A 27025-nucleotide genomic window follows, 5' to 3' on the forward strand; every position below is an offset into this window, starting at 1 on the left:
AATGTAATGCAAGAAATATCTGTCCTTGTCGTTATGGAAATGCTGGCAAAGAAGTCCTAGCATTTTATGACAAGAATGCTGAGACAGAATTTCATACTGATGCTAGTGGTTATAGGGTAAGTGCAGTTCCAGTGCAAATTCAGGAAGGTGCTCCACAATACTCTCGAGTCAGAGAGGAACTATTCTACAACTGAGAAAGAGTGCCTTGCAGTTGTTTGGGCCATCAACAAGTTTCTGTCATATTTGTATCACAAACCATTCAGTGTTGTGATGGACCACCATTTGCTATGCTGGCTGACTAGCCTGAGGAATCCATCAAGTGTACTGGTGAGATGAGCACTGATGACATCACTGTCGTATACAAAAAGGATGCAAACATGTGGATGCTGTGTAGTGATTCGAGAATTTCTGTGTAAGTTCTACAACCACTCAGCCTTCTACCATCTTGAACATACAATATTCTGGTATGAGTGTGGGTTGGTAGAATCCTATCTACTGCATGTCACATGTTTGAGTGTGCAGGTTTAAAATCAGTCGCAGGAAGAAAGTAGACGCGGCAGGCGAACGGCACTGACAAGTACCTGTCGGGCAATCCATAGGTGTTTTAGTGAGTGTGTAAGGAAGAATCATGGAGTTTATATGCAGCTCTGTGCTTATTGAGTCATTGACTATTGCTATTAAAACAAAGACAGTTGAAAAAGAACTCTTCAAAACTCTTGATGTAACCTTGCTATACCCCCCTGCGGGTTCGGGGTTCAGATTAGGCCCACGGTATTCCTGCCTGTCGTAAGAGGCGACTAAAAGGAGTCTCAAACGTTTCGGCCTTAATGTGATGGTCCCCTACGGGATTTGACCCCTATCTTTCAAAATTTTCTGTTAGTGCGTACCATTTGGGGAAGGACGCCTTACGTGGTGTATTATATATCCCTCTTGCCCTAAGATCTGGCACAACCGATATTGTCATGGAGTTGGCCTTACACCATGCTTCCAGCCACATCAGCTGCTGTGTGTTCCGGGCAGCATACATGCCCTCCATTATGAACTTCCATCTTTGCCCTCCTGACACATATGGATATTTGACACCCGACATCCAGCACGGTAGCCAGTCCGTTGTGGTGGGGTCATCATGTACCCTCTTGGTGGTAGCCCCCTGACTGCACAGGGATCGCACTGCTGATGCCTGAGCTGCTACCTCCCCACGTATGCCGAGGAGTAGATGCCTATCCCTCTGGGGCATCGGGACTCCCAGCAAAGGCCATCCTGCCAGGTGGTCTTTGCTGTGGCTGGGTGGCGCCCGTGGGGAGAGCCCCTGGTCGGAGTGGGTGGCATCAGGGCGGATGACCCGCAGTGAAGCGTCGTACATCTTCTCTCGCTGGTGGGCCTCCACCAGCAGTCTCTAAGCGATAGAGGTCTAACCTCAACGGCAGGAAATACGAACCACGATCATTTCCCTCCCTGGCCACTCCATGGGAGGAACATATGGCAAAAGACGGCAGTGGAGAATATTCACCCCGGTTCCTTGTGTGTACGCGGGTTGATGGGGAATCGTTTATGTCAACCAAGCCCCAGTTTTTTGTGGAGCATTTAGAGGACAAGTTCGGGGAGTTGGAGGGCTTGTCCAAAATGCGCTCTGGTTCAGTACTCATCAAAACAGCATCCTCTGCCCAGTCACGGAGGTTGCTCAATTGTGACAAGTTGGGGGATGTTTCCGTTAGCATCACGCCGCATAAGAGTCTCAACATGGTGGTCCAGGGTATTATATTTCACAGGGATCTTCTTCTGCAGTCCGACGATGAACTACCTAGAACGACGAGGTGTTCACTTCGTCCGGCGCGTCCATCGGGGTCCTAGCGATAATCAGGTAGCCACCGGTGCCTTCATCTTGGCCTTTGACGGTGATGTTTTACCCGAAAAGGTCAAGGTGATGGGTTACCGTTGTGATGTGAAGCCATATATCCCTCCCCCGATTCGGTGTTTTAAATGCTGGAAGTTCGGGCACATGTCATCTCGCTGTACTTCCGGCATCACATGTCGATATTGTGGACGTCCTTCGCATCTCAATACTCCATGTGCTCCGCCTCCCATCTGTGTTAACTGCGGAGAACACCATTCACCCTGCTCACAGGACTGTTGGATCTTCCAGAAGGAAAGGAAGATAATGGAATATAAGACCCTGGACCGCCTGACCTACACCGAGGCAAGGCGGAAATATGAGCGGCTACATCCTGTGCCCATGACGTCTACCTATGCCGCTGCTGCAACACCGGTTCGAACCTCTACAGTGTCGTCACCTACAGTTCGATCTCAGCTCTGTCAGAATTCACCGGCCCCCTTGGTTGTGGGGGGCAGTTCACTCCTTGTTGCTCCTGCTCCATCTACTTCAGGAGCAACACCACCCCAACCACCGGGGACATCTGTTCCCCCTTCCCAGCCGGAGAAGCGTGAGCCTTCTTCGGCTCCTCTTGCCCGGAAGGGGTCCCTTGGGGCCCTCCCATCCCAGGCTTTGCCCAGTGCCAAACCGGACACCTGCAAGTATCTAAAACAACCACCGGTCGCTGGTTGTAGGGCGTCACGGTCGTCTTCCGCCCCTGAGACTGACCCAGTGAGGCCCTCCCAGCCAGAACCACCTAAGGCACAGCGCGCAAAGCAGTCCTAGAAAAAGGCTCCCACGCATCCTGACATTGCGGTGACACCTGTCCCACCGCAACCTTCTCACTCTGCGTCCAAAGATGAGGTGGAGATTCTGGCGTCCACTGAGGACCTGGATCTTGCCAGTCCCTCGGACGCAATGGATGGCTGTTGTACAGGTGGCGACTCAGTAGCAGCAGGGGCCCAGGAGGCGTAATCTGCCTCCCCAGTCCCTTCATGCCTTTCCCATCCATGGACACTACCATCCTCCAGTGGAACTGCAGCGGTTTCTTCCACTATCTAGCTGAGCTCCGCCAACTTATCAGCCTTCACCCTTTCTTCTGCATTGCACTTCAGGAAACTTGGTTTCCAGCAATGCAAACCCCCGCCCTCCGTGGCTATCGGGGTTATTATAAGAACCGGGCAGCTTATGGAAGGGTGTCTGGTGGCGTCTGCATATATGTCCTTAACTCTCCTCACAGCGAGTTTGTACCTCTACAAACAGCTTTAGAGGCTGTCGCTGTTCGGGTGTGGACGCCACAGACTGTTACCGTCTGCAGTCTTTACCTTCCACCAGATGGTGCTGTCGCGCAGCATGTCCTGGCTGCTCTTATAGCCCAATTGCCGCCACCTTTCTTGCTACTGGGCGACTTCAACACCCATAACCCTCTGTGGGGTGGTTCAGTGGCGACTGATCGAGGTGCCACCATTGAGCATTTATTAGCACAGCTCGATCTTTCGCTTTTAAATGATGGTTCCTCCACACACTTTAGCGTGGCGCATGGCACGTACTTCGCCATTGACCTTTCCATCTGCAGCCCTAGCCTCTTACCGTCTGTCCAATGGAGTGTGCATGACGACCTGTGTGGTAGTGACCACTTTCCGATCTTTCTGTCACTACCACAGCGTCACTCTTCTGGGCGCCCTAGCAGATGGGCTATGAATAAGGCTGACTGGGACTTGTTCTCCTCCACTGCCACTATTGAGCCTCTCCCTAATGATGACATTGATGCGGTGGTTCAATCGGTCACCACCGGCATCGTTACTGCCGCCGAATCTGCCATTCTCCGTTCCTCTGGGTCCCCTCGGCGGCGGACTGTGCCTTGGTGGTCGCCTGAGATCGCTGCAGCGATTAAAGATCGCCAGCGGGCGCTACAGCGTCACAAGCGACATCCCTGCATTGAACACCTCATCACCTTCAAACGGCTGCGTGCGGGGGCCCGCCGCCTTATCCGCCAAAGCAAGCAGGAGTGCTGGGAGTGGTATGTGTCCACCATTGGCCTCCATGTCTCTCCATCGCAGGTCTGGGCCAAGATCCGACGCCTCTATGGCTATCGGACCCCTGTCAGCGTCCCTGCACTCTCACTGAATGGAGCAGTTTGTACAGACTCCAACGAAATTGCCAACCGCTTGGCAGAGCATTTTGCTTTTAGTTCCGCTTCTTCCAATTACCCACTGGCCTTCCGCTCCATTAAAGAGCGGATGGAACGTCGGAGCCTTTCGTTTCGCACCCACCACCCAGAATCTTACAATGCTCCATTCAGTGAGTGGGAATTTCGCAGTGCCCTAGCCGCTTGCCCTGATACCACTCCTGGGCCAGATGGCATCCACTGTCAGATGCTGAAACACCTTCCAGTGGACTGCCAGCGGCGCCTCCTCGATCTTTACAACCGTCTTTGGGTCGAGGGGGAGTTTCCGTCGCAATGGCGGGAAAGCGTTGTCATCCCCGTTTTGAAACCTGGAAAGAACCCTCTGAAGGTGGACAGCTACCGTCCCATTAGCCTCACCAATGTTCTTTGCAAGTTGCTTGAACGGATGGTGAGCCGGCACTTGAATTGGGTACTGGAGTCTCGGGGCCTCCTGGCTCCGTCTCAGGGTGGGTTCCGTAAAGGCCGCTCCGCCACCGACAATCTGGTGAGCCTGGAGTCGGCCATCCGTACTGCCTTTGCCCGCCGTCAGCACCTGGTCGCTGTCTTTTTCGACATGCGGAAGGCGTACGATACGACATGGCGGCATCACATCCTTTCTACGCTTCATGGATGGGGTCTTTGGGGTCCTCTGCCGCTTTTTATCCGCAATTTTCTGTCGTATCGTACCTTCTGCGTGCAAGTCGCGGCCTCATATAGTTCCTCCCACGTCCAGGAGAATGGTGTGCCACAGGGTTCTGTTTTAAGTATCTGCCTGTTTTTAATAGCCATTAACGGGCTCGCTGCGGCTGTGGGCAATTCTGTCTCCGCTTCCCTGTATGCTGACGACTTCTGCCTTTACTATAGCTCTATTGGCATTGCAGCTGCTGAACGTCAGCTACAGGGCGCAATCCGCAAGGCGCAGTATTGGGCTGTAGCGCGTGGTTTTCAGTTTACGGCAGCCAAGACCTGCGTTATGCATTTCTGCCGGCGATGTACTGTCCACCCGGAGCCGCGGCTTTATCTTGCTGGCGAACTTCTTTCAGTGGTGGAATCACACAGGTTTTTGGGGGTGGTTTTCGATGCCCGGTTGACTTGGCTGCCTCATATCCGGCAGCTTAAACAGGCGTGTTGGCGGCATCTAAACGCTCTTGAGATGCTTGAGCCACACCCGATGGGGCGCCGACCGATCTACCCTGTTGCGGCTCTACCAGGCGTTAATCCAGTCCCGTCTGGATTATGGGAGCCTGGCTTATGGCTGAGCATCCCCATCTGCGTTGCGGGTGCTGGACCCAATTCTCCACAGCGGGATACGCCTTGCCACTGGTGCTTTCCGCACCAGCCCTGTGGACAGCATACTAGTGGAGGCAGGTGTCCCTCCACTGCGGTTATGACGCCAACAATTACTGGCTGCTTATGCTGCCCATGTTTTTAGCTTGCCCGGGCATCCAAATTACCGTGTCCTGTTCCCGCAATCAGTCGTCCATTGCCAGAACGTTGGCCCTGGTCAGGTTGTCCGATCGCCGTACGCATCAAAGAGCTCCTCTCTGGGCTTAGGTTTTTCCCTGTTCCACCTCCTTTCCGGGCACCTCTGCGCACACCCCCATGGTGTGTGCCTCGCCCTTGCCTTCGGCTCGACTTGGCACAGGGCCCAAAGGACTCAGTCCCTCCAGAGGCCTTCCGCCACCACTTTTATTCCATCCTGGCCACGTATCAGGGCTCTGACATTGTTTACACTGAAGGCTCGATGGTCGCTGGTCGAGTCGGTTATGCGCTCACTCTAGGGGACCATTCCAAACAACGTTCCTTGCCGGCTAGCTGCAGCGTTTACACTGCTGAGCTGGTCGCCATCTTTCGAGCCCTAGAGTATACCTGCTCCTGCTCAGGTGAGTCCTTCGTTATCTGTAACGATTCCCTGAGCGGTTTACGAGCTCTCGACCAGTGTTTTCCTCGTTCTCGTCTGGTGATGGCTATCCATGAGTCCCTGCATACTCTTGCGCGTTGCGGCCGCTCTGTGGTCTTTGTGTGGACCCCCGGTCACGTCGGTATCCCGGGCAATGAACGTGTTGACTGCCTGGCCAAACAGGCCACCAGTGAACCCACCCTGGACATTGGCCTCCCGGAGACTGATTTGCGGGCAGTCTTCCGCCGCGAAGTTCTCTCGCTTTGGGACACTGAATGGCGCAATCTGCCCACGCCCAACAAACTCCGTTCTCTCAAGGCGACGACACGTGTGTGGCAGTCATCCATGCGAGCCACTCGCAGAGATTCAGTTGTTCTTTGTTGGCTCCGCATTGGCCACACCCGACTGTCTCACAGTTATTTATTGCGTCGTGAGGACCCGCCTCTCTGTCGCTGTGGGGCGGTTTTGACGGTGGTGCACATTTTATTAACTTGTCCGCTTTTAACTGTGCTCAGGCAGACATTTGTGCTGCCTGATACGCTCCCTGCCCTTTTACTAGATGACTCGGACTTAGTTTTGCGTTTTATTCGGGCAGGGGGTTTTTATAGTTTAATCTGAGTGTTTATGTTTTTTAGTGTTGATTCTGGCTTTTAGCCTCTGATTTTAAACTGAGTTTTTAATGTGTTCTTGGTGGTTGGCTTTTCCTCTTTTTTTCTCTATGGTCGGCCAACCACCGTCACTCTCTGTGTGTTTTAATTTGTTTTGTCTGATCTCTGTCGGAGTCTTTCTCGTCCTGTGTCGTCTGACGTCTTTCCTGCTGTTCGTTTTTTATTCTCTTTGGGCGGTTTTAATTTTTTGGAAAAAGGGACCGATGACCATTGCAGTCTGGTCCCTTTAATCCCACAAACCAAACCAAACCTAACCTTGCTATAGGCAAGACTTATTTGTTGATTTATGTTACGAAAAGTTATGGTATCAAAGCCAACTTTCTTTTAATTGTAATTTAATTTGTGACGTTCGACTGTACGAGGGACTTACCGGAAGTTATATATTTATGTTGAAAGTGAGTTTTAAAGTGTATGAAAGTCAAATACATCGTTAATTGACGAAAGGCAAAGTTTGTATGTCTACTTGTTTTATAAGTAGAGAGAGTCTAAAAATTCCTGTACCTAGCGTTATTTGCCGGAGAAGAAGTCAAGAGGGTTTCCAGCAGCCAGCTATCCAGTAAAGAAGAGTGGCTGCAAATTCCAAGTAAGTCACCTCATAAAGAAGTGGAGGGTGGTTTGGGGGAATAAACCGAAATAATCCAGTTTCAAACTCACACTTTAAGTCGGAAACATTAGAGCTGACTCCGTTTCAGGGAATTCTTTGGCAGAACACAGTAGCTTGGATGAAATCTCAGTCATCACTGCATTAAGTGAGATTGCTGCTGAACAGAGGGAAGGTCCAGCATTGCTGGAAACCATAGACACCACGAAGCAGGAGGAACCAACCAAAGGAGAATTCTGATTAATAAATAGAACATTGTGTAAAAGGAATTATGATCTGCTGGGGTGGAAATGTTTGCTTGTAATCCCATCTCATCTACAGCCAGCTATCTTGGTTTCCATGACATGCCAACTGGTCACCTGAGATTCGTGAATACGACAGGCCTCTACGAACCCCTGAGACACTATTTCAGCCACTGTAGAAATGTTAACAATGGAACCACACGCTTTAATTACCTTCGGGCATCTGATACCAATTCTCGGGAGGTTCCTGAAATTGACAATGGGAAACTAAGTAGTAGTCTGCACTGACTGCTTCACATGCTGCACAGTGACCAAAGCTGTGCCGACTGCCGAACCCCAAGAAATTGCAAAATCCATTGTAGAAGACATCATTTTGAAGCATGGAGCACCTCGTGTCATAATCTCTAATGATAGAAAAGTTTTCCAGATGAGACAAACATCAGAGGTAATTTCACGTTGCACCGTCATCCCCAGGATAACAACATTCTACCATACATAGACAAATGGCCACACAGAATGCTAGTAAGATGTTGACTGCTATGCTCTCGATGTATACTGATGTCAAACACAGGAATTGGGATATAATACCAGCCGTCGTGACACTCACATGTAACACAGTGAAGCAAGATACTACAGCCTTCACACTGTACTTTCTGCTTCACTATCGTGTACCCGAAACACCAATGGATCCACTGTTCTTGTTTCAACCAGGCAGTACTTAGAATGACCATGCAAATGTGTCATCAGGACCAAAGAAACAAGGCAGCTGGCTTGCATATGGCACACAGAGCCTGCATGCCTAGGAGAAGGACTGAGAATACTATAATACCAAGCATCGACCAACGAGTTAGAGCCTGGGAAGTTGTGTATGGATTTTTAAGCCTTTGCAGAAAGTGGAACTATTGGAAAAGTTACTTAAGTGCTACATTAAGCTGTATCTCGTAGTCTTTTGCTAGTCAAATGTCACAAACAGAGTCAAGGATTATACCCTGTCATCATGAGGACAAAAGCACAGACACTTCCATGCCCTTCAAATGAAGTCTTACTATAGTCCTTAGGCGCAAATCAATGATAGGGGTTCTTTCTCCAAGACACTAAAGATAGACTCAACAGTAGTGAAGCTTTGGTGGGAGGGCCTCCCTTCAATGCTCATGATAATGGAGAAGATCGAACACAGCCAAAATTTGAGGATCCTATAGTGCTGCTCTTCAGTTGAAGTGGGAATATTCCACAATGTCCTACAACAAATTCTGCATTTTTGAACTGATAGTGGCCAAGAAAAAAAATTATTTGCATTAGTTATGGAACACCTCTCGTAAATCTTGTACAAATGTTTATGTACTTCTCACCTTATCTGCACCCTGTACAACTGGTACTTAGAGAGAGAGAGAGAGAGAGAGAGAGAGAGAGAGAGAGAGAGAGAGAGAGTGTGTGTGTGTGTGTGTGAGAGAGAGAGAGAGAGAGAGAGAGAGAGAGAGAGAATAAATCTTGTCATTTATGTTCAACCTTTATTGGTGACAAGTGAAAATTATTCAGGAGCAGAGATATATTTTGCTCAAGTGAGCACCTTGTCAACTTACAAAAGATATGAACAAAAAAGATTAACACGACTTTTAAAACTGTGAAGCTAAATGGAATGTGTTATATCACTGCCAGGGTGGTATGCTATTACAGAGTGGGCCCAGGAACTGATTTAATGCAGTCGGAAAGTGTTTCAAAATTTTCTCCTGCATACTGGCATAGGATAGATAGCTCGTTGCAGTAGAAACTCGTACTATTTTTGTCAGAGTACCAGACAGAAAGTCCTTAGGCTACCACTTTAAAAGTGTTGACATTTCTCAGTTATTCAATAGAATCCATATAGAACCTTGCATGCCACTCAATTTTAGGCACAAAATGTTTAAATGTGACTCATGAGGTCAAGAATATTCATTTGATGTGGTACACATTTTGTAAAAATCTGATGACATTTCCTGTGATCTTTCCAGAAACGGAGTTAAGTTAACTGAAGTTAGGCGGCAGCTGTGGCCGAGCGGTTCTAGGCGCTTCAGTCCGGGACTGCGCTCCTGCTACGGTCGCAGGTTCAAATCCTGCCTCGGGCATGGATGTGTGTGATGTTCTTAGGTTTGTTAGGTTTAAGCAGTTCTAAGTCTAGGAGTCTGATGACCTCTGATGTTAAGTCCCATAGTGCTTAGAACCACTTGAACCATTTGAACTGAGGTTAACAGCAGGAAAACTATTCACTTTACTGTCAGACAATATGACAGAAATGTTTGCTGCATGTGTAACTGATTTATAAAGATATGCTTTTTGATCAGTAGGTAGCTCTAGCACCATCTGCAGCTGTTCATGAAATTTAAGATTCATAAGAGTAGGGACCACTGTATGATCCTGTAAAGTCTTAAGTGGATCACTGCTGCATCTCTTTGCAATATTCTCTCTTTGCAAAATGTGTAGTGGGAATTTTATCAATTAAATTTGATCACAAAGTAAAAAAAATTTAAATCAAATGAGAAAATGTAAATACCCTCAAAGACAAAAAATACAGTGCACCATGAAGGAATTACCCAAATCGGGTGGAAATCAGTATATGTGATGTGCATGTACAGACAAACAAATGATACAATTTCAGTAAAATTAAAGAGAAACACCTTCACTACTTCTTGCCGCATCCCACTCTGGAGTACACTAAAAGTTTATTCCTGGACTACTCTGCATCCACAGCATCTGAAAATGCAATATAGTAACTTTAGAGGAATATTTTTCTCTTCTCCTGTGTTCTTTTGACAGTGGTAATTGTTCCATCTGTATCATCAAGCAGGTGGACCGGCAATTGCAGTGAAGTGCTCGTCACATTTCATTATGATGGTAAGATCCCAGCAATGACTTAAGAGAAATATTTTTCTTTTCCTGGGTCCTTTTGACAGATAGGTGGATCAGTGACTGCAATGAAGTGCTCAGCATATTTCATTGTGATGGTAAGATCCCAGCACTGGCAGTAATGTGCGAAGGCTCTTTTACTAGTACGATAAAGGAAAAAACACACAGTACAAGGTTTCATGTAATTTTTGTAACTGAGAGTAATTTTATCACCATATTTGTATTTTGATGCCATTATGTTGGTGGGTGAAGTTATAGAAGTAGTATGTCGACACGGGACACTGGAGTGTGTCAACCGACACTACTACTTATTGCTTTAAAGTTCGTTATGCTGAGGCCACATGATGCTGCTCAATTCGGTCACTTACACAGGACTTGGCCTGAACCTAAATTAACAATTCCGTCATTAAGTGATGAACACGATCTTGAACTCATCCTGTTTACCATCAGATATTTCCTCAGTTTTGGAATCTTTCCCACAAGTATGATGTGATGCTGTGGGCAACATTTCACTTGCAGTCTACCTTGTGCTGGCCTCTGATCTGGCCACATGCAAAGTCTGCTTACTATGCCACTCTGCTCCCTTGGTTCAAACTTTGTCTGCGAGTCACTCTTTCATGACCATTACACAAAATATCTATGCACTCATTTTGTGGACTACTACAGGTACTGAATGCAGTGTTGCAAAAATATGCCATGTACCTGTATGTCACTGAAGCTCAAATTTTTTCTTGGTTTAAAGGATTCCTTGGTTTATGGTCAGGAGTGTGTTATTTTACTGACTTTCTTGAAGTTTAGTAATTTTAATATCATTGGCAGGAAATAAATTTCCAACAATAAATTTTTAACGTAAGCTGCACTACTCGTAATGTTTGTCAAAGTTGCAACACCTGTAGTTGAGTCACTGTAAGATGATCCCTGATGGGTATAGTGGGCTGGGTGCAGCAGCTTTGGTGCCTACTACAACCAATCATGTTAAGCAATTTTGTAAACATCTCTATAGCAATGCCTCAGTGTTGTTGGAGCTTTTATAGGTGGCTACTGTTTTTGCCTGCAGCTGTTTGCGCTGTGTAGTTGAAAGCTGGCAGCAGGGCTGCTTGCTGTCAGGGATCAACCTACACTGACTCAACTGTAGGAAGATGTTTGTGACAAGGATGAACTTTGCTGGCCGGAGTGGCAGAGTGGTTCTGGGCACTTCAGTCTGGAACCACGTGACCACTACGGTCGCAGGTTCAAATCCTGTCTCGAGCATGGATGTGTGTGATGTCCTTAGGTTAGTTAGGTTTAAGTAGTTCTAAGTTCTAGGGTACTGATGACCTCAGCTGTTAAGTCCCATAGTGCTCAGAGCCATTTTGAGGGATGAACTTTACAATAATTACCACATGCCAGTACATGTGTCATCAGTTTAACTGAAGGAACATGCCAGTTTCCACCTTGCTGATTTTAGGGCTTCTATTGTGTGATGTACATATTGGTCACAAGTGATGTAATTTGTGTTGTAAAACACTTTTTATTTACATCTTGTGTACAAATGGATAAAGAACAATTTGTTATTTTATTTCACAGGTATCCTTACCACATACACAGCTGTCAATAGCATGTTATTCGGTTCTGAATCACACTGAAGTTGCTAGCAACATGGCTCGCTACGATGGCATCGAATATGGATACCGGGCAAATGAAAGCAATTCAGCTGAAGCACTCTTCGCTGCTTCTCGCAGATCTGGCTTTGGTGAGGTTGTTCGCAGCCGAATTCTCTCTGGGAACTATTTCCTTCTGAGAAGGTGAGATCTGTATTGTATGACTATTATCAGTATGCAGCTTTATGTTATACTTCAATGTAAAAGTTATGTATAATCTAGAAAATGCAGAAAGTTATAGGAAAGGTAAAACTTAATCACGAGACACGGTTCATACAGTAATGTAAAAAACACGTAATTAGAAAAGTTCTGAAAAATGTTCAGCCACATATTGGCTCACAAGTTGACTTGTAAACAATCTTGCTAGCTGATAAATCAGGTTTATTGATGGAAATTATTTAAAGATCCAGTTTGAAGATTTGTGTTGGCAGCATGACAAGTAGTAGTGCCCGTAGTAGTTGGGAGAGTTTCTTATATTGTGCAGATTACTGCTACACTTCGATAATGTTGTCATGTAAATATTAAGCTAGCAGTAGGAGACAAACATCAGTTATTAACAGAACCAGAGAAATACCCTCAAAAGGTTCTCCTATATGACATGATGCATATATTATGATGAATTAATGAACATTAGCCCATTAATCGCTGGTGGGCTAAGTTTATTTTAAACCTCTCTTGTGGAATATCAGCTAACATTCCTAACAGATAATATTCATTGAGCTGGGTGATTGGTTCATTCTCAATTACTGCCTCAGTTATACTATACACACATTTTCAAACACTAAATGATTGAATGACAGCATGTTGCATTGAAGAATGTTGTCAATTAATTCCAGTCTTTAATTCAGAAACAGCAGTGAAAATAGATGCAGATGTCATGGGCATGAGCAATAGAAGCTGTTGTTAGACAGAGAGCAAGACATAGACAATGCAAGACAAGGATGATGTGGATGGCGAGCTTAAAGAAGTAATCAAACTCTGTGTTTTTATACAATTTAGAGGAAAATTGGCAGTAAAAAAATTGATATTTCCTTATCAGAATTGACAAAGAGACCAGAAAACAGTAGTGAGTAAAGTTATATTTATCTTTATTTGTGCTGTGTAAACAAAAACTGTAAAATGGTTATTGTAGGTGGTAAAAATAGTTTGTTTTGGTCAGACATGCAACTGTTGTTCAGTGACAACAAATTACCTCCTCTGCGAGCTGTTGTATTGACATAAGATTTCATGTGCGAAAGACTCTCAAACAACTCCTTAACCGTCAACCTGTTTGAGTTCTTGAGTCCAAAAAACAAGTAACTCCAATTTTAGGTTCAGCAGACACCACTTTGAACTTGATAGTTTCCCTATACTGGTAGCAGCAATACAGGAAAAAGACTCTCAAAAATCTCTTTAACCGTCAACCTGTTTGAGTTCTTGAGTCCAAAAAAACAAGTAACTCCAATTTTAGGTTCAGCAGACACCACTTTGAACTTGATAGTTTCCCTATACTGGTAGCAGCAATACAGGAGGTGTTCCTGTGCCCACACCACTATTTATTTCCTTTGAAAAATACCATTGTAATTCAGCAAATATTAAATTACCAATAAGATCTGTGGAAGCCAACAAATGAATGAGTGGACCTCATAGTACTCTTATACGACAACCAGAAAGACTATAATGATGTTTGTAAAAACAAGATTGCAAACTAGGTTGTGAATGGGGAGTACAAGAATGTCTTTCTCTTTTAATACATTAATCTTTAAATGAATACTATTTTCATTGAAGTCTCGGAAATGTTCTGCAAGAGGACAGGGTGCCCTGAGGAATTGGGAAATGTAATGATAGTTGTCTTTTTGGCATTTGTCTGAATAGTGTTGTGCTCACAGTAAAGATCCAAACCAAATGCTCTTTGTCTTTGGATGCTTTCTCAACTTCCTATTCTTCCTTCAACTTCAGCACAACAGCACTTGAAAATCTTCATCTTCCTGTTGTTGTTGTTTTAAAGGAGGTAAATGGAGTTCACTGCCATATTTCAATAACTTGAAGTCAAAAAGTACTTAAGTGCCTTAGCAGTTGATCTCTGGTTACTGACAATTTATACCTCCTACCATTTAATGAGCTGACTCTCGTGTGTAGCTGCTCAGTATGGAAGTATGAGGTTCATTCAAATGTGTGTGTCAGTGCATCTACCTTTGCCTTACACATAAGGTGGCACCATGTAACTGCGGGTATGGTAGTGCCATCTATTGGTAGAGAGACTGAAGCATGTGAACTGTTTGATGTTGCATAGCACCAGAGTGGTTTCACACCGAAGAGAGGGTGGTGTCTCAAATTATTGTTCACTCTTGAACACGCAGGCATGTAAGCAGGAACGACAAGGAGTGATTTGATTTTTAGCAGTGGAGGGAGTTGGAGGCTGTGAAATGTATCGACGGGATGAAGGCTGTATATGGTGAGTACAGTCTGAGTCGTTCAAGTGTTGTGGAATGGCGCAAACAATTCCTTTAGAGGTGCGAGTCACTGGAAGACAAGCCTCGTCCTGGACAGGCTCACCCTGTCATCACACCGGAAATGGTTCCAGAAGTGAATGCTGTAGTCCTGGACAACAGCAGAATCACTGTGGATATGATCCATCAGCTACTGGGTATTAGCAAGAGCACCACCAACATCATAATGCATCAACACTTGAACTTTTGAAAAATCTGTGCGCAGTGGGTTCCCCACCAACTGATCGCTGAACAGTGCAATACTTGAATGGCGCTGTCTTTGAGTCATCTGCGATATTATCATGAGGAGGAATACACCTTTCTGTTGCGCATTGTCACAGGCAACAAAACATGGTGTCACCATTCTGAACCGGAAAGCAAGCATCAGAGCAAGCAGTGGAAACATGCGACTTCACCATCTCCAAAGAAATCAAAGGCTTTGCACACCACTAAGTTCATGATGCCCTCCTTTTTTGACCACAAAGGCCCACTGCTTGTCAAGTTCCTGGAGCTGGGAACCACCATCAATGCCCAGCGTTTTTCAAGCCACTTTACAGAACCTTAGATGAGCCATCAAGTCGAAACACTGAGGCATGTTGTCCAATGGCGTTATCCTCTTGCACAATAATGCCCTCCCACACATGGCCAGTGTGGTAAAGATGACATTCCAGCAGTTTCCCACTGTCAACCGTGTGACTTTCATGTGTTTGGACCTCTAAAACAAACTATTCGTGGACATCAATTCACAGTGGATGGCAAAATGTGTGACTGGGTCCAGGCCTGGATCCAACAGCAACCTACTAGCTGCTTTAAATTGGGTGAAAACAAGACGACAACTTACAGTAAGCATCAGAAGGCTTTTGGAGGCGAGGTTATGTCAAGAGCTCAAGATTTTTGTTGGCATAAAATGTTTAGTGAAGGCAGAACGAATGTTGAAGATGAAGACTACAGTAGACGACCATCAACCTCATGGACAGATGTCTACATGGCCAGGGTGCATGACTTTGTACAGTCTGATCGAAGATTATCCATAAAAATGATTGCAGAAGAACTGATCTTTGTAAAAGAGTTCTTCGTCTCTTTGTCAACATTGCTGTTAATTGGATTCTGCATCACGATAATACACTATCCCATACTGCTCTGTCAGTACAGCAATTTTTAACCTCAAAACAATTTTCAGTACTACCACAGCCACCTTATTCACCAGATATCGCTCTGTGTGACTTTTTTCTATTTCCAAGAGTCAAAATAGCGGTCAAGGGACACCATTTTCAAACAACACAAGATGTCCATAAAGCTGTGACGAGGGTCTTGGAGAATATTACAGAAGATGAGTTCCAGAAATGTTACCATCAATGGCAGAAGTGCTGGAAAAAGTGTGTGCAATCAGAAGGGATCTACTTTGAAGGAGACAACACTGAACTTGACTAAAACTGTAAGCACCAATTTTTTTTTTTTTTTTTTTCCGCCCCCACATCAGTCTCATTACTTTATTGTCGCACCTCGTATGACCCCTGCACAATGTTTAGTTCTTGTGAAATAAGTAATTGAAAGTGTTCCCAGACTTTATTTACACCCTGTATATACAAGGTGATTTACCACCATGTACAAACTTAAGGGATTGATCAGTGAGAGGATACAGGACAAAAAAAAGGTCTAATGAACTTACGTCCAGAAATGCATGGTTTCCATGCTAGAGACCGTTTATTCAGTCATACTGTGTTACAGAGACTGTGGACTAATAGGTACTTACTATGCGGCCACAGTTACAGTATGCATGGTTTGCTCCTAGAGGGTGGAACTGTTCCTCATACTCTCTCCTGCTGTATTAATTGGCAATGTTGTGTGTGATTCACTTCTCTTGCTGACTCACCATGTTGTGGATGAGATACAGTGTTGTACATAATGGATCCATATTCGAATTGAGAGCTTGCCAACATGGTGTTTATGTACCGAAAGGTAAATGACAACAGGCAGCGGGCAGCAAGGTTGTAACAGGGTACCTATCCCCACTGACAACAACCACAGCATTCAATCTTCACAAGAGTGTTTCACTGTTTGTCTGGCACAGGATCATTTCAGGAAGCAGGAAATTATGAAGGACACACGCACCCATAATGTTCGGGCACCAGACTTGGGAGGAAAATGTTATGAACACTATGGAAGACAATCGCCATGTCAGTACCAGGCAGTTGAACTGCCACTACAGCGTTAGCCAGATAACCATGTGGAACATTCTCCGTGACAACTGTTACTACCCTTATCACTTACTGTGTGTACAGGCCTTACTAGCAACAGATTTTCCACATCGGGAGCAGTTTTGTCACTGGTTTCTACACCAGGCAACTCCGATTCCAGGATTTGTCATCCATCCTATTCACAGATGAGGCCGCCTTTACGCGGAATGGTATCTTGAACTTTCATAAGTCATCTGTGGATAGTATGCAGAACCTCCATGGTAATGGTGACATCACATCATCAGCATCGGTGCAGCTTGAAGGTGTAGGCCAGGATAATTGGCGACTGTATTTCCATTCACGTCGCCTAACAGGCTGAAACTATCAGCATTTCTTGCAGGTGACTTTGCATCCCCTGCTGGAAGAAGTGCCATTGATGATTCAAAGGGTTATGTGGCTGATACATGATGGTGCTCCAGTCTACTTCGCTGTTAACGTCTGGATGCTTCTCAGTCATGTCTTTCCTGATAGATGGATCAGACAAGGGAGTCCAGTTGCATGACCATCTCATCCACCAGATCTCAACCTGCACAGTTTCTGGTTATGGGGCCATCTCAAATTTATCATGTATGCAGAGCTCATTCCAGATGTGGAGACACTGGAGCAGCATATTCTTTCTGCCTTTGACACTGTTTGGATGCAGCCAGGCTGATGTTAACATGAGAGACAGAGCATGCTACACTGCTTACACACATGCGTTGAGGCAAATGGAAACTATTTCAACACGTATGTAACTGTGGCTGCATGGTACGATGCGTATTAGAGTGCAGCATCTGTAACAACATGTGATTGAATACATGGTCTCTAGCATGGAAACCATGCATTTCCGGACACGAGTTCATTAGACCTTAAATCATTGAAGCTTTCTTTAAATAACTGTTGTAACATTTGCTCGATGATCGGAGTTTCCAGTGTGCGCAATGCACCCTGTCCAATCACGTTTTGTATTAGGCATAAGTGTGGCAGGCAAAGAATGATTTAATAAGTCTGCAATGCCGTGTGTTACATTTTCTCCAAAGGAAAAAATACTCCCTGGAGGAAACAATGACTCTGTCTCATCTACTGTCATCATTGTATAATTTCAAATGATAATGTTCCTATCATCTGTGTCCATGTTAATTGAAAAATGTAATTAGTTGTCACTGCGAACAACATTTTCAGTTTAGATTTCATTTGTTGCCACTTCCATTTCAGCAACATCTTGTGCTTGGCTATCCTGCAATGGACTGGCAACAATGTGCCTATTTTGTATACTCATTTTTTGAAAGTTTTAAAAAATAACAAAGTAAATGAATACTTTTGATAATGAAATTTTATATTTGTAATTGTGAGGACACCACTACGAAACCTATTCAGTGGTGCCTCACTTATATGAACCAAAATACATTGTCTGCATAACTCAATTGTATGGTCAAATTTCTCTCCATAAAATTACTCGTCTCGTGTTTTACAAGAATGTTTCAATTTGGGAATAGGATTAGGAAAGTATTGTGATCACTATTGGCAGAGCGTCCGCAGCTCAGGGTCTAGTGGCTAGCGTTGTTGCCTCTGGATCATGGAGTCCCGGGTTCGATTCCCAGACAGGTTGGAGATTTTCTCTGCCCAGGGACTGGGTGTTTGTGTTGTCTTCATCATCATTATTTGTGACAGTGGTTAAATTGGGCTGTGAATAAAATTGGACTGCGTAAAAGTTGGGACTTTGTACGGGCGCTGATGACAGCGCAGTTGAGCGCCTCACAAACCAACAATCATCACTATTGGCAGAGACGCTACTAAGCACAGATATGCACACAGTGGATCATGAATTTTTCTACCTTTTCGATGGCTTTTTCGCTCCTTCCACAAGTAATTCTCCAATTGATCATGTTTCAGCTTTTGCACATCATGTACTTTCCATCCTTGTTGCGATAACATAGTATCCCATTCATGAAACAGAGAACGACACCAGTTAGCATAATAGAAAATTTACAAAGTTATATAATTTTTTTTTTAATTATTACAAATGTGCTAACACTCTCCCGATGCCATGTTCTAGTGTAGGTCGCCAGATATAGTGGTTGGGGAGAGAAATAATGTGAATTGTCCAGAGCTGAAATAATTGTCCTTTATCCGCACCAAAAATTGTCCATCTGGAAACATGCGCAGGTATAGATGCATGTGTTTTAAGAATGTTGTGGCAGTTCTGGAACATTTATTCAGTGTTAATTCCTTTTAGTTTTGGCGTGCGGCTTGGTGTTTACCTTTTCTCCCCAACAATTTACAACAATGCTGGTGTGGCTATGGTGGCTATTCTCTCTCTGTGTTGACATTGTCTCAAGAAAGGTCCATTTAAAAAGGCAAGCCCTTACCGCATCGGGAGAAGGAAATTAGGACATAGCTCAGTAGTAGAATGGAAATTTTTAGTGAAGAAAATACTCAGAGTGCAACTATGTACTTTTCATAGCACCAGCTCAAAAGACCAACAGACACTGAAATTGGTGAAACAAAAAAAAAAACATAAAAAACGGATAGTTTTGTTTTTCAATTTTCTGTCAGCATAGACATAATCAAATCCTCCTACAATATCTTTGCCACACCAGGGACAGCGTGAATATTTGCGTACTTGTGTAGGCCATTTAAAAATCAACACAAAGATTATATGAACAATTCATGATAAATGTATTTAATCTCATAAGATCCTCTGCTGTTCACTTCACTGGTTTTCAGAGTACAGTGGTAGACGTAGTTGGATGTAGACTTTGTCTGCATGCATTTATGTGCAATGTGTATATGTGCAGTATGCATGTGTGCAGCTTTGCAAAAGTGACATTTCGTATACTGCTGACAGCTTGTAGTGCTGATAAGGATGTCGTTTTACAGGAATTACAACAAGTACTTCGTACAAGCATTGAAACTGCGAAGACTGATAGCTCAGGATTTTGAACAGGTGTGGTCTTTGGGTGTTGATGTGCTGCTGACACCAGTAACTATGACTGATGCTCCAAGGCACTCAGAATTTGTCAAGCTGGACAATAGACAACAATGCAGTAGTCAAGACTATTGCACACAGCCTGCCAACCTCGCAGGTGAGAAATTTTTGTAGAATTAAGGAAGATATCTTTGTAGCAAGTTGCTGTGCTAATTTCAATTTAATTCAGATTACCACTATATACCTTGTGAATTTCAGCACAATTTCTTTTTCACATCATAACATCGATTATTAAAATAAAATAAATTATTTACTTATGTAAAATGAAATTTTTATCAGAATAGCAACTACAAGGACCATTTCATTTTGCGGCTGTATATAAATTTATTGTGGTACTTACAGAGCTGGTTCTGGTGTAATTATTCTGCAAACTACGTCTTAAATTTTCCTTATTTTTAGTGTTGTGGGCAACTTTCATTATTAACTCACGTGAGATCCCAACTGAATATGATTTCTAACGAAACCCACTTCTTAAAGCCAGATGTAAGTTCTACAGCTTCAGATTTTTGTTTTATGCCAAATATATTCAATTGTAATAGTGAAAGAAATAAATGCCCAGAACTCTGTTTCAGGTGTTAGGTCCAATAAATAAGGTAACAATTAAATAAGGAGAGCACTGTCAGGTGACCCTGATTTGGTAGGTACTCATGACAACACAATAGTTTTCACCTCTCAGATTCCTGATGACTGGTAACACTAACACCTAGCCAACAAAAACTGTGCAGATGGGAAGTCTGTAATTGAAAATAACTTGAAAGAGTCATATTAATGAGAGTAACAGGACATAAGTTTGCATTAATGTATTTAGAATGATCAAGAGCAAGTCGGTATCCTTATAAAATGTTTCCCCTTAATGTACGCAGAGAGGTTTAAACAGCTGTTCATCTGTTGAAAGTCATGAAACGATTTCTAAATGGCAGTGTACCAATTGAGATTACGACATCATAACAAGTATCTACTGCAGCTAAATTGTTGTAATTGATATTGTTGTTTTCAGTAGCAGAATTACAGGCCAATATACTTAATGTCAGTTTCCAACATAATTCTATAGCATACTCTAAGTTCTAATATAATATATTTTCGTTGGAGAGAGAAGCTTCTGTCCACATATCAAACATGAATTGAGAAGACATCGCTTGTGTGAAACTCAGCTTGCCCTTGTTACACACAATATCCTGTGAACCATGAATAAAAGGCAACAAGCAGATTCCATAATCATAGATTTTCAGAAAGTGTTTGACACATTGCAACACTACAGACTGTTAGCAAAGGTCCAAGGATACGTAATAGGTTCTCAGATAAGTGAGTGCCTCCAAGACTGATAGAACCCAGTAAGTTGTCTCAGATATGGGTGTTCAGCAGAGACAAAAAGGTTATAAGGAGTGGTCCAAGGAAGTGTCATAGGACCACTCTTGCTCTCTATACAGGGTGTTACAAAAAGGTACGCCCAAACTTTCAGGAAACATTCCTTACACACAAAGAAAGAAAATATGTTATGTGGAAATGTGTCCGGAAATGCTTACTTTCCATGTTAGAGCTCATTTTATTACTTCTCTTCAAATCACATTAATCATGGAATGAAAACACACAGCAACAGAACATACCAGCGTGACTCCAAACACTTTGTTACAGGAAATGTTCAAAATGTCCTCCATTAGTGAGGATACATGCATCCACCCTCCGTCGCATGGAATCCCTGATGCGCTGATGCAGCCCTGGAGAATGGCGTATTGTATCACAGCCGTCCACAATAAGAGCACGAAGAGTCTCTACATTTGGTACTGGGGTTGCGTAGACAAGAGCTTTCAAATACCCCCATAAATGAAAGTCAAGAGGGTTGAGGTCAGGAGAGCATGGAGGCCATGGAATTGGTCCGCCTCTACCAATCCAGATCACCGAATCTGTTGTTGAGAAGCATACGAGCACTTCCATCGTGCATGCACCACATGTTGTGTCGTACTTTTTCTAGCAGCACAGGTAGAGTATCCCGTATGAAATCATGGCGGTGAATCGAGGAAGTACAGTACATACTGACGAAACTAAAATGAGCTCTAACATGGAAATTAAGCTTTTCCAGTCACATGTCCACATAACATCTTTTCTTTATTTGTGTGTGAGGAATGTTTCCTTAAAGTTTGGCCATACCTTTTTGCAACACCCTGTATACATAAGTAATCCGATTAAAAGGGTAGGCTGCAATCTGCGACTATTTGTTGATGATTCTGTAATTTATAGAAAAATGTTGCATACTGTAGGAAGATATAAGATGCCTTGGTTGGAATTTCTGTTTGAAATGATGAATGACAGCGTGCTCTAATTGTGGATAAATGCAAGTTAATGCGGATAAGTATGAAATATAATCTTGTAATGTTCGAATATCGTATTATTGGTGTGGCACCTGACACAGTGACGTTGATTAAAATAGCTAGACTCATTGTTGCATAGTAATACGAAGTAGAGTGAGCATATTAGATCGGTAGCAGAGAAGGCTAATGATAGACTTCAGTAGCTCATCTGTAAAGGAGACCACATACAGAACACTTGTGTGACCCATTCCTGTGTTTTGCACAAGTGTTTGGGATTCTCACCAAGTCTGAGTAACGGAAACGATCGAAGCACTTGAAGCATACTGCTAGGTTTGTTACTGGTAGGTTCAATCAGTATGAGAGTATTATGGGAATGGTCCTGAACTAAAATATAATCCCTGGAGGGAAAATCGTGTTCTATTCATGAAACTGTTGAGAAAGTTTAGAGAACCAGCATTGGAGACAGACTGCAGCATGATCCCACTAACACTAACATAAATCTCATGTAAGGACCAAGAAGACAAGATAAATTATGGCGTGTACTGAGGCATATAGATACTCATATTTCCTCCACTTCATTTGCATTTGGAAAAGGAAAACGAATCACTAGCAGTAGTACAAGGTGGCTTGCAGTGAGTGTGTGTGTGGATGTAGATAATGTACACAAGTCACCAGACTACACTGAATGTCCCAAAGAATTATGAATCACAGACACTTATATCATGATCAGTTTTGATAAAGTCCCTTTAAAGAATTCATTAGAAATTATTGTGGAAAGTTTGATTCTGCCATGATGGACTTGTTAAGACACATTGTGTTGTTGTTGTGGCTCTTGTTGTTGTGCTCTTCAGTCCAGAGACTGGTTTAATGCAGCTCTCCATGCTACTCTATCCTGTGCGAGCTTCTTCATTTCCAAATAACTACTGCAACCTACATCCTTCTGAATCTGCTTAGTGTATTCATATGCTGATCTCTTTCTATGATTTTTACCCTCCGCACTTCCCTCCAGTACAAATTGGTGATCCCTTGATGCCTCAAAATGTGTCTATCAGTGGACCTCTTCTTCTAGTCATGCAAACACTTTCAGAAAAGTCTTCCTGTCACTTAAATCTGTACTCTATGTTAACAAATTTCCATTCCTCAGAAATGCTTTCCTTGGCGTAGGCAATCTACATTTTATATCCTCTCTACTTTGACCATCACTCATCTACTGCGTTCAGTGTCTTATTTCCTAATCTAATTCTCCATGGATCTTAATTCTTGCTCCAAATTTTTCTTTTAGTTACTTTTCTCCTTGCTCACAAGGGAACCTCCCCATTGCACCCCTCTCAGATTTAGTTATAAGTTGGCACAGTGGATAGGCCTTGAAAAACTGAACACAGATCAATCGAGAAAACAGGAAGAAGTTGTGTGGAACTATGAAAAAAATAAGCAAAATATACAAACTGAGTAATCCATGCGCAAGATAGGCAACGTCAAGGGCAGTGTGAGCTCTGGAGCGCCGTGGTCCCGTGGTTAGCGTGAGCAGCTGCGGAACGAGAGGTCCTTGGTTCAAGTCTTCCCTCGAGTGAAAAGTTTACTTTCTTTATTTTCGAAAATTTATTATCTGTCCGTCCGTTCATTCATTGACGTCTCTGTTCACTGTAGTAAGTTTAGTGTATGTGTTTTGCGACCACACCGCAAAACCGTGCGATTAGTAGACAAAAGGATGTGCCTCTCCAATGTGAACCGAAAACATTTGATCGCAAGGTCATAGGTCAACCGATTCCTCGACAGGAAAACACATCTGATATATTCTGTACGACAGTGGTGATGACATGTGCGTCACATGACAGGAATATGTTGTCGACCCACCTAACTTGTACACTTGGCGAATGGGTAAAAAGATTCTTCTACCTTGCCCGATTTAGGTTTTCATGTCGATCACGCCCAAAGAAGTGTTTAGGTGTAGCGTCCCCATACTACGGCGCAGTTACCTCGCATCGGATGAACAGATAATAATTGTCTGAAAATAAAAAATTAAACTTTTTCACTCGAGGGAAGACTTGAACCAAGGACCTCTCGTTCCGCAGCTGCTCATGCTAACCATGGGACCATGGTGCTCCTGAGCTCACACTGTCCTTGATGTTGCCTATCTTGCACATGGGCTACTCAGTTTTTATATTTTGCTTATTTTTTTCATAGTCTCACACAACTTCTTCCTGTTTTCTCAATTGATCTGTGTTCAGTTTTTCAAGGCCTATCCACTGTGCCAACTTATAACTAAATCTGAGGGGGGTGCGATGGGGAGGTTCCCTTATCAGTATACGGGTTGAATAACATCGGGTAGGCTACAATCCTGTCTCATTACCTTCTCAACCACTGCTTCCCTTTCATGCCCCTCGATTCCTATAACTGCCATCTGGTTTCTGTGCAGATTGTAAATAGTCTTTTGCTCCCTGTTAAGACACATTGATCTCAAAATATTACTTGTACGGAGAGTAGTATTATGAACAAACTGTGTGTTGTGGTGGTCCTGTTTGTGGGTCATTTCTAAGAAGAACATTCAAAAGAAAGAATCCACATATAAACCCACCTGTTTTTCTGATTTCTGGATGACATATTTATCGTACAAATGGATGGTATGATGGGGCTTAATGACTTCTTGCAGAACCTCACTCCTAACACTGCAGTTTCAAGTTTACCATGGAGCAGATTACATGTACTTTTCATTCCAGTAGATCCATATTAGGGAATTCCTCCAAGATGAAGAACATGTCAAAAAAATAAAAACATACAATACATATTTACAAAGAAATATGTTAATGTACCTTCCACAGATCCCAAGGGATACTGTCCTCATGAATGTGGAATAAGCCAAAAAATCATAAACATTTTTTCATTTAAAAAGTAATAAATACAAGTAAAGGTTCAATACACTGAGGTGTATGTGATAATTCTTGGTATTATTAGTAACATACATACACACACATCACTTGTCTTTACTAAGAAATTTATCAATGGAGGAGGAGTGGGAGCCGGCCATCAGCGAATCCTTTATGCCCTCTTAAACTGAATTTTGTTAGTAGTTAAACTTTTTATGGTTGCTGGCAAGTTTTAGAAAATGTGTGTCCCTGAATAACGGACACTTTTCTGGAAAAAAGTAAGGGACTTAAAATCTTTGTTAAAATTACACTTATTTCCAGTATTTATTCCATGAACTGAGCTGTTGGTTTGAAAAAGATATCAGTTTTTAATGTAGTTCCCTAAACAGGCCTTCTCAGGATAGTCTTGAATTCATACTACAAATAATTCTTATTACACATTTGTAGACCCAGAAAACTGAAGCTTGGCTTGATAAATTACCACAAAGAATAATTCCGTACAACATTATGAAATGAAAGTAACCACTGTATGCTAGATTTTTTATTTTTGTATCTCTCATGTCTGACATTTGCATTGCAAATGAGAGATTTGTTTAGACTCTTCAGAAGTTCTGTGCTAAGCTCGTCCCAGTCGAATTTATTATCAAGCAGTAATTTCAAGAATTTAATACAGTCAACTTCTTCTATCTGTTTGTTTCATACAGGGTGAGCCAGAAGCTATGCAAAGAAACTGGTACACCTGCCTAATATCATGTAGGGCCCCTGCGTGTTAAGTGCCACAACATGACGTGGCATGAACTTGACTAATGTCTGAAGTAGTGCTGAAGAGAATTGGCACCATGAATCCTGCAGAGCCGTCCATAAATCCATAATAGTACAAGGGATGGAGATCTCTTCTGATCAGCATGTTGCAAAGCATCCCAGATATGCTCACTAATGTTCATGTCTAGGAAGTTTGGTGGCCAGTGGAAGTGTTCCTGGAGCAATTCTGGATGTGTGGGGTGTCGCATTGTCCAGCTGAAATTTCCCAAGTCCGTTGAAATGCACAATGGACATGAATGCAGGTGTCAGACAGGATGCTTATGTACGTGTCACATGTCAGAGTCATATCTAGACATATCACGGGTCCCATATCACTCAAACTGCACATGCCCCACACCATTACAGAGCCTCCACCAGCTTGAACTGTCCCCCACTGACGTGCAGCGTCCATGGATTCATGAGGCAGTCCAATTTCAGTGTTGATAGGCCCAGGAGAGGTGTAAAGCTGTGTGTCATGCAGTCATCAGAGGTACACGAGTGGGCCTTCAGCTCCAAAAGCACGTATCAAAGATGTTTCATTGAATGGTTCATAGGCTGACACTTTTGATGGCCCATCATTGAAATCTGCAGCAATTTGCAGAAGGGTTGCACTTCTGTCACATTGAATGATTCTCTTCAGTCTCGTTGGTCCCATTCTTGCAGGATCTTGTCCAACCGCAGTGATGTCGGAGATTACATGTTTTACCAGGTTTCTGATGTTCACAGTACAGTCGTGGAATGGTCGTGCCGGAAAATTCCCACTTCATCACTACCTCGGAGATACTGTGTCCCATAGCTCATGCCCAACTGTAACACCACGTTCAAACGCACTTCAATCTTGATAACCTGCCACTGTAGCAGCAGCAGTAACTGATCTAACAACTGTGCCAGACACTTTTTGTCTTATATAGGCATTGCCAACCATGGCGCCGTATCCTGCCTGTTTACATACATCTCTATTTGAATATGTGTGCCTTTACCAGTTTCTTTGCAGATTCAGTGTATATTTTCTCATAACAGATGTTAGAAATGTCTCTCACGCTGCAATACTCACCTCGACACAGTTCTTAATTTTAGCTGTTACTTTTTAAATGGTAGCTACACCTATGTTGTATATGTACTCTTTGATGATGTGCTTCAGTGAGTCGATAGTGTGAGGGCTGTTCTTATAGACATTAGCTTTCAGATTTCACCAGAGGAAAAAGTCGAGGGGAGGTAAATCTGGCTTGCTCATCATTATCATTGTGCTGTGTGCTGCAGCCAGTAATGTCGTCCATTGGCCTCTAATCATGCTGTGAGTTGCATGACTATGTCCTGGTGATGTTCAGTTGCTGTTGTTCCCAAGAAAAAAATTGGGCCTACAGTACTCTGTGTGAAATTGCATACCAAATTCCAACCTTCTGTGAATGTAAT

At 43.4% G+C, this 27025-nt stretch overlaps 1 protein-coding gene across 1 annotated transcript in view; it reads left to right on the forward strand.

Moving 5' to 3' along the window:
* Positions 1-27025, forward strand: part of LOC126481113 (glutamyl-tRNA(Gln) amidotransferase subunit A, mitochondrial) — a 154408-nt gene that overhangs the window by 103804 nt on the left and 23579 nt on the right. Inside the window, exons 7-8 of the mRNA XM_050104646.1 lie at positions 11895-12112; positions 19533-19738. Coding sequence (XP_049960603.1) covers positions 11895-12112; positions 19533-19738 — 424 coding nt within the window. The remainder of the gene's footprint in view (positions 1-11894; positions 12113-19532; positions 19739-27025) is intronic.

This window comes from Schistocerca serialis, chromosome 5 (assembly GCF_023864345.2).
Source record: "Schistocerca serialis cubense isolate TAMUIC-IGC-003099 chromosome 5, iqSchSeri2.2, whole genome shotgun sequence".
Taxonomy (NCBI): Eukaryota; Metazoa; Arthropoda; class Insecta; order Orthoptera; family Acrididae; genus Schistocerca; species Schistocerca serialis.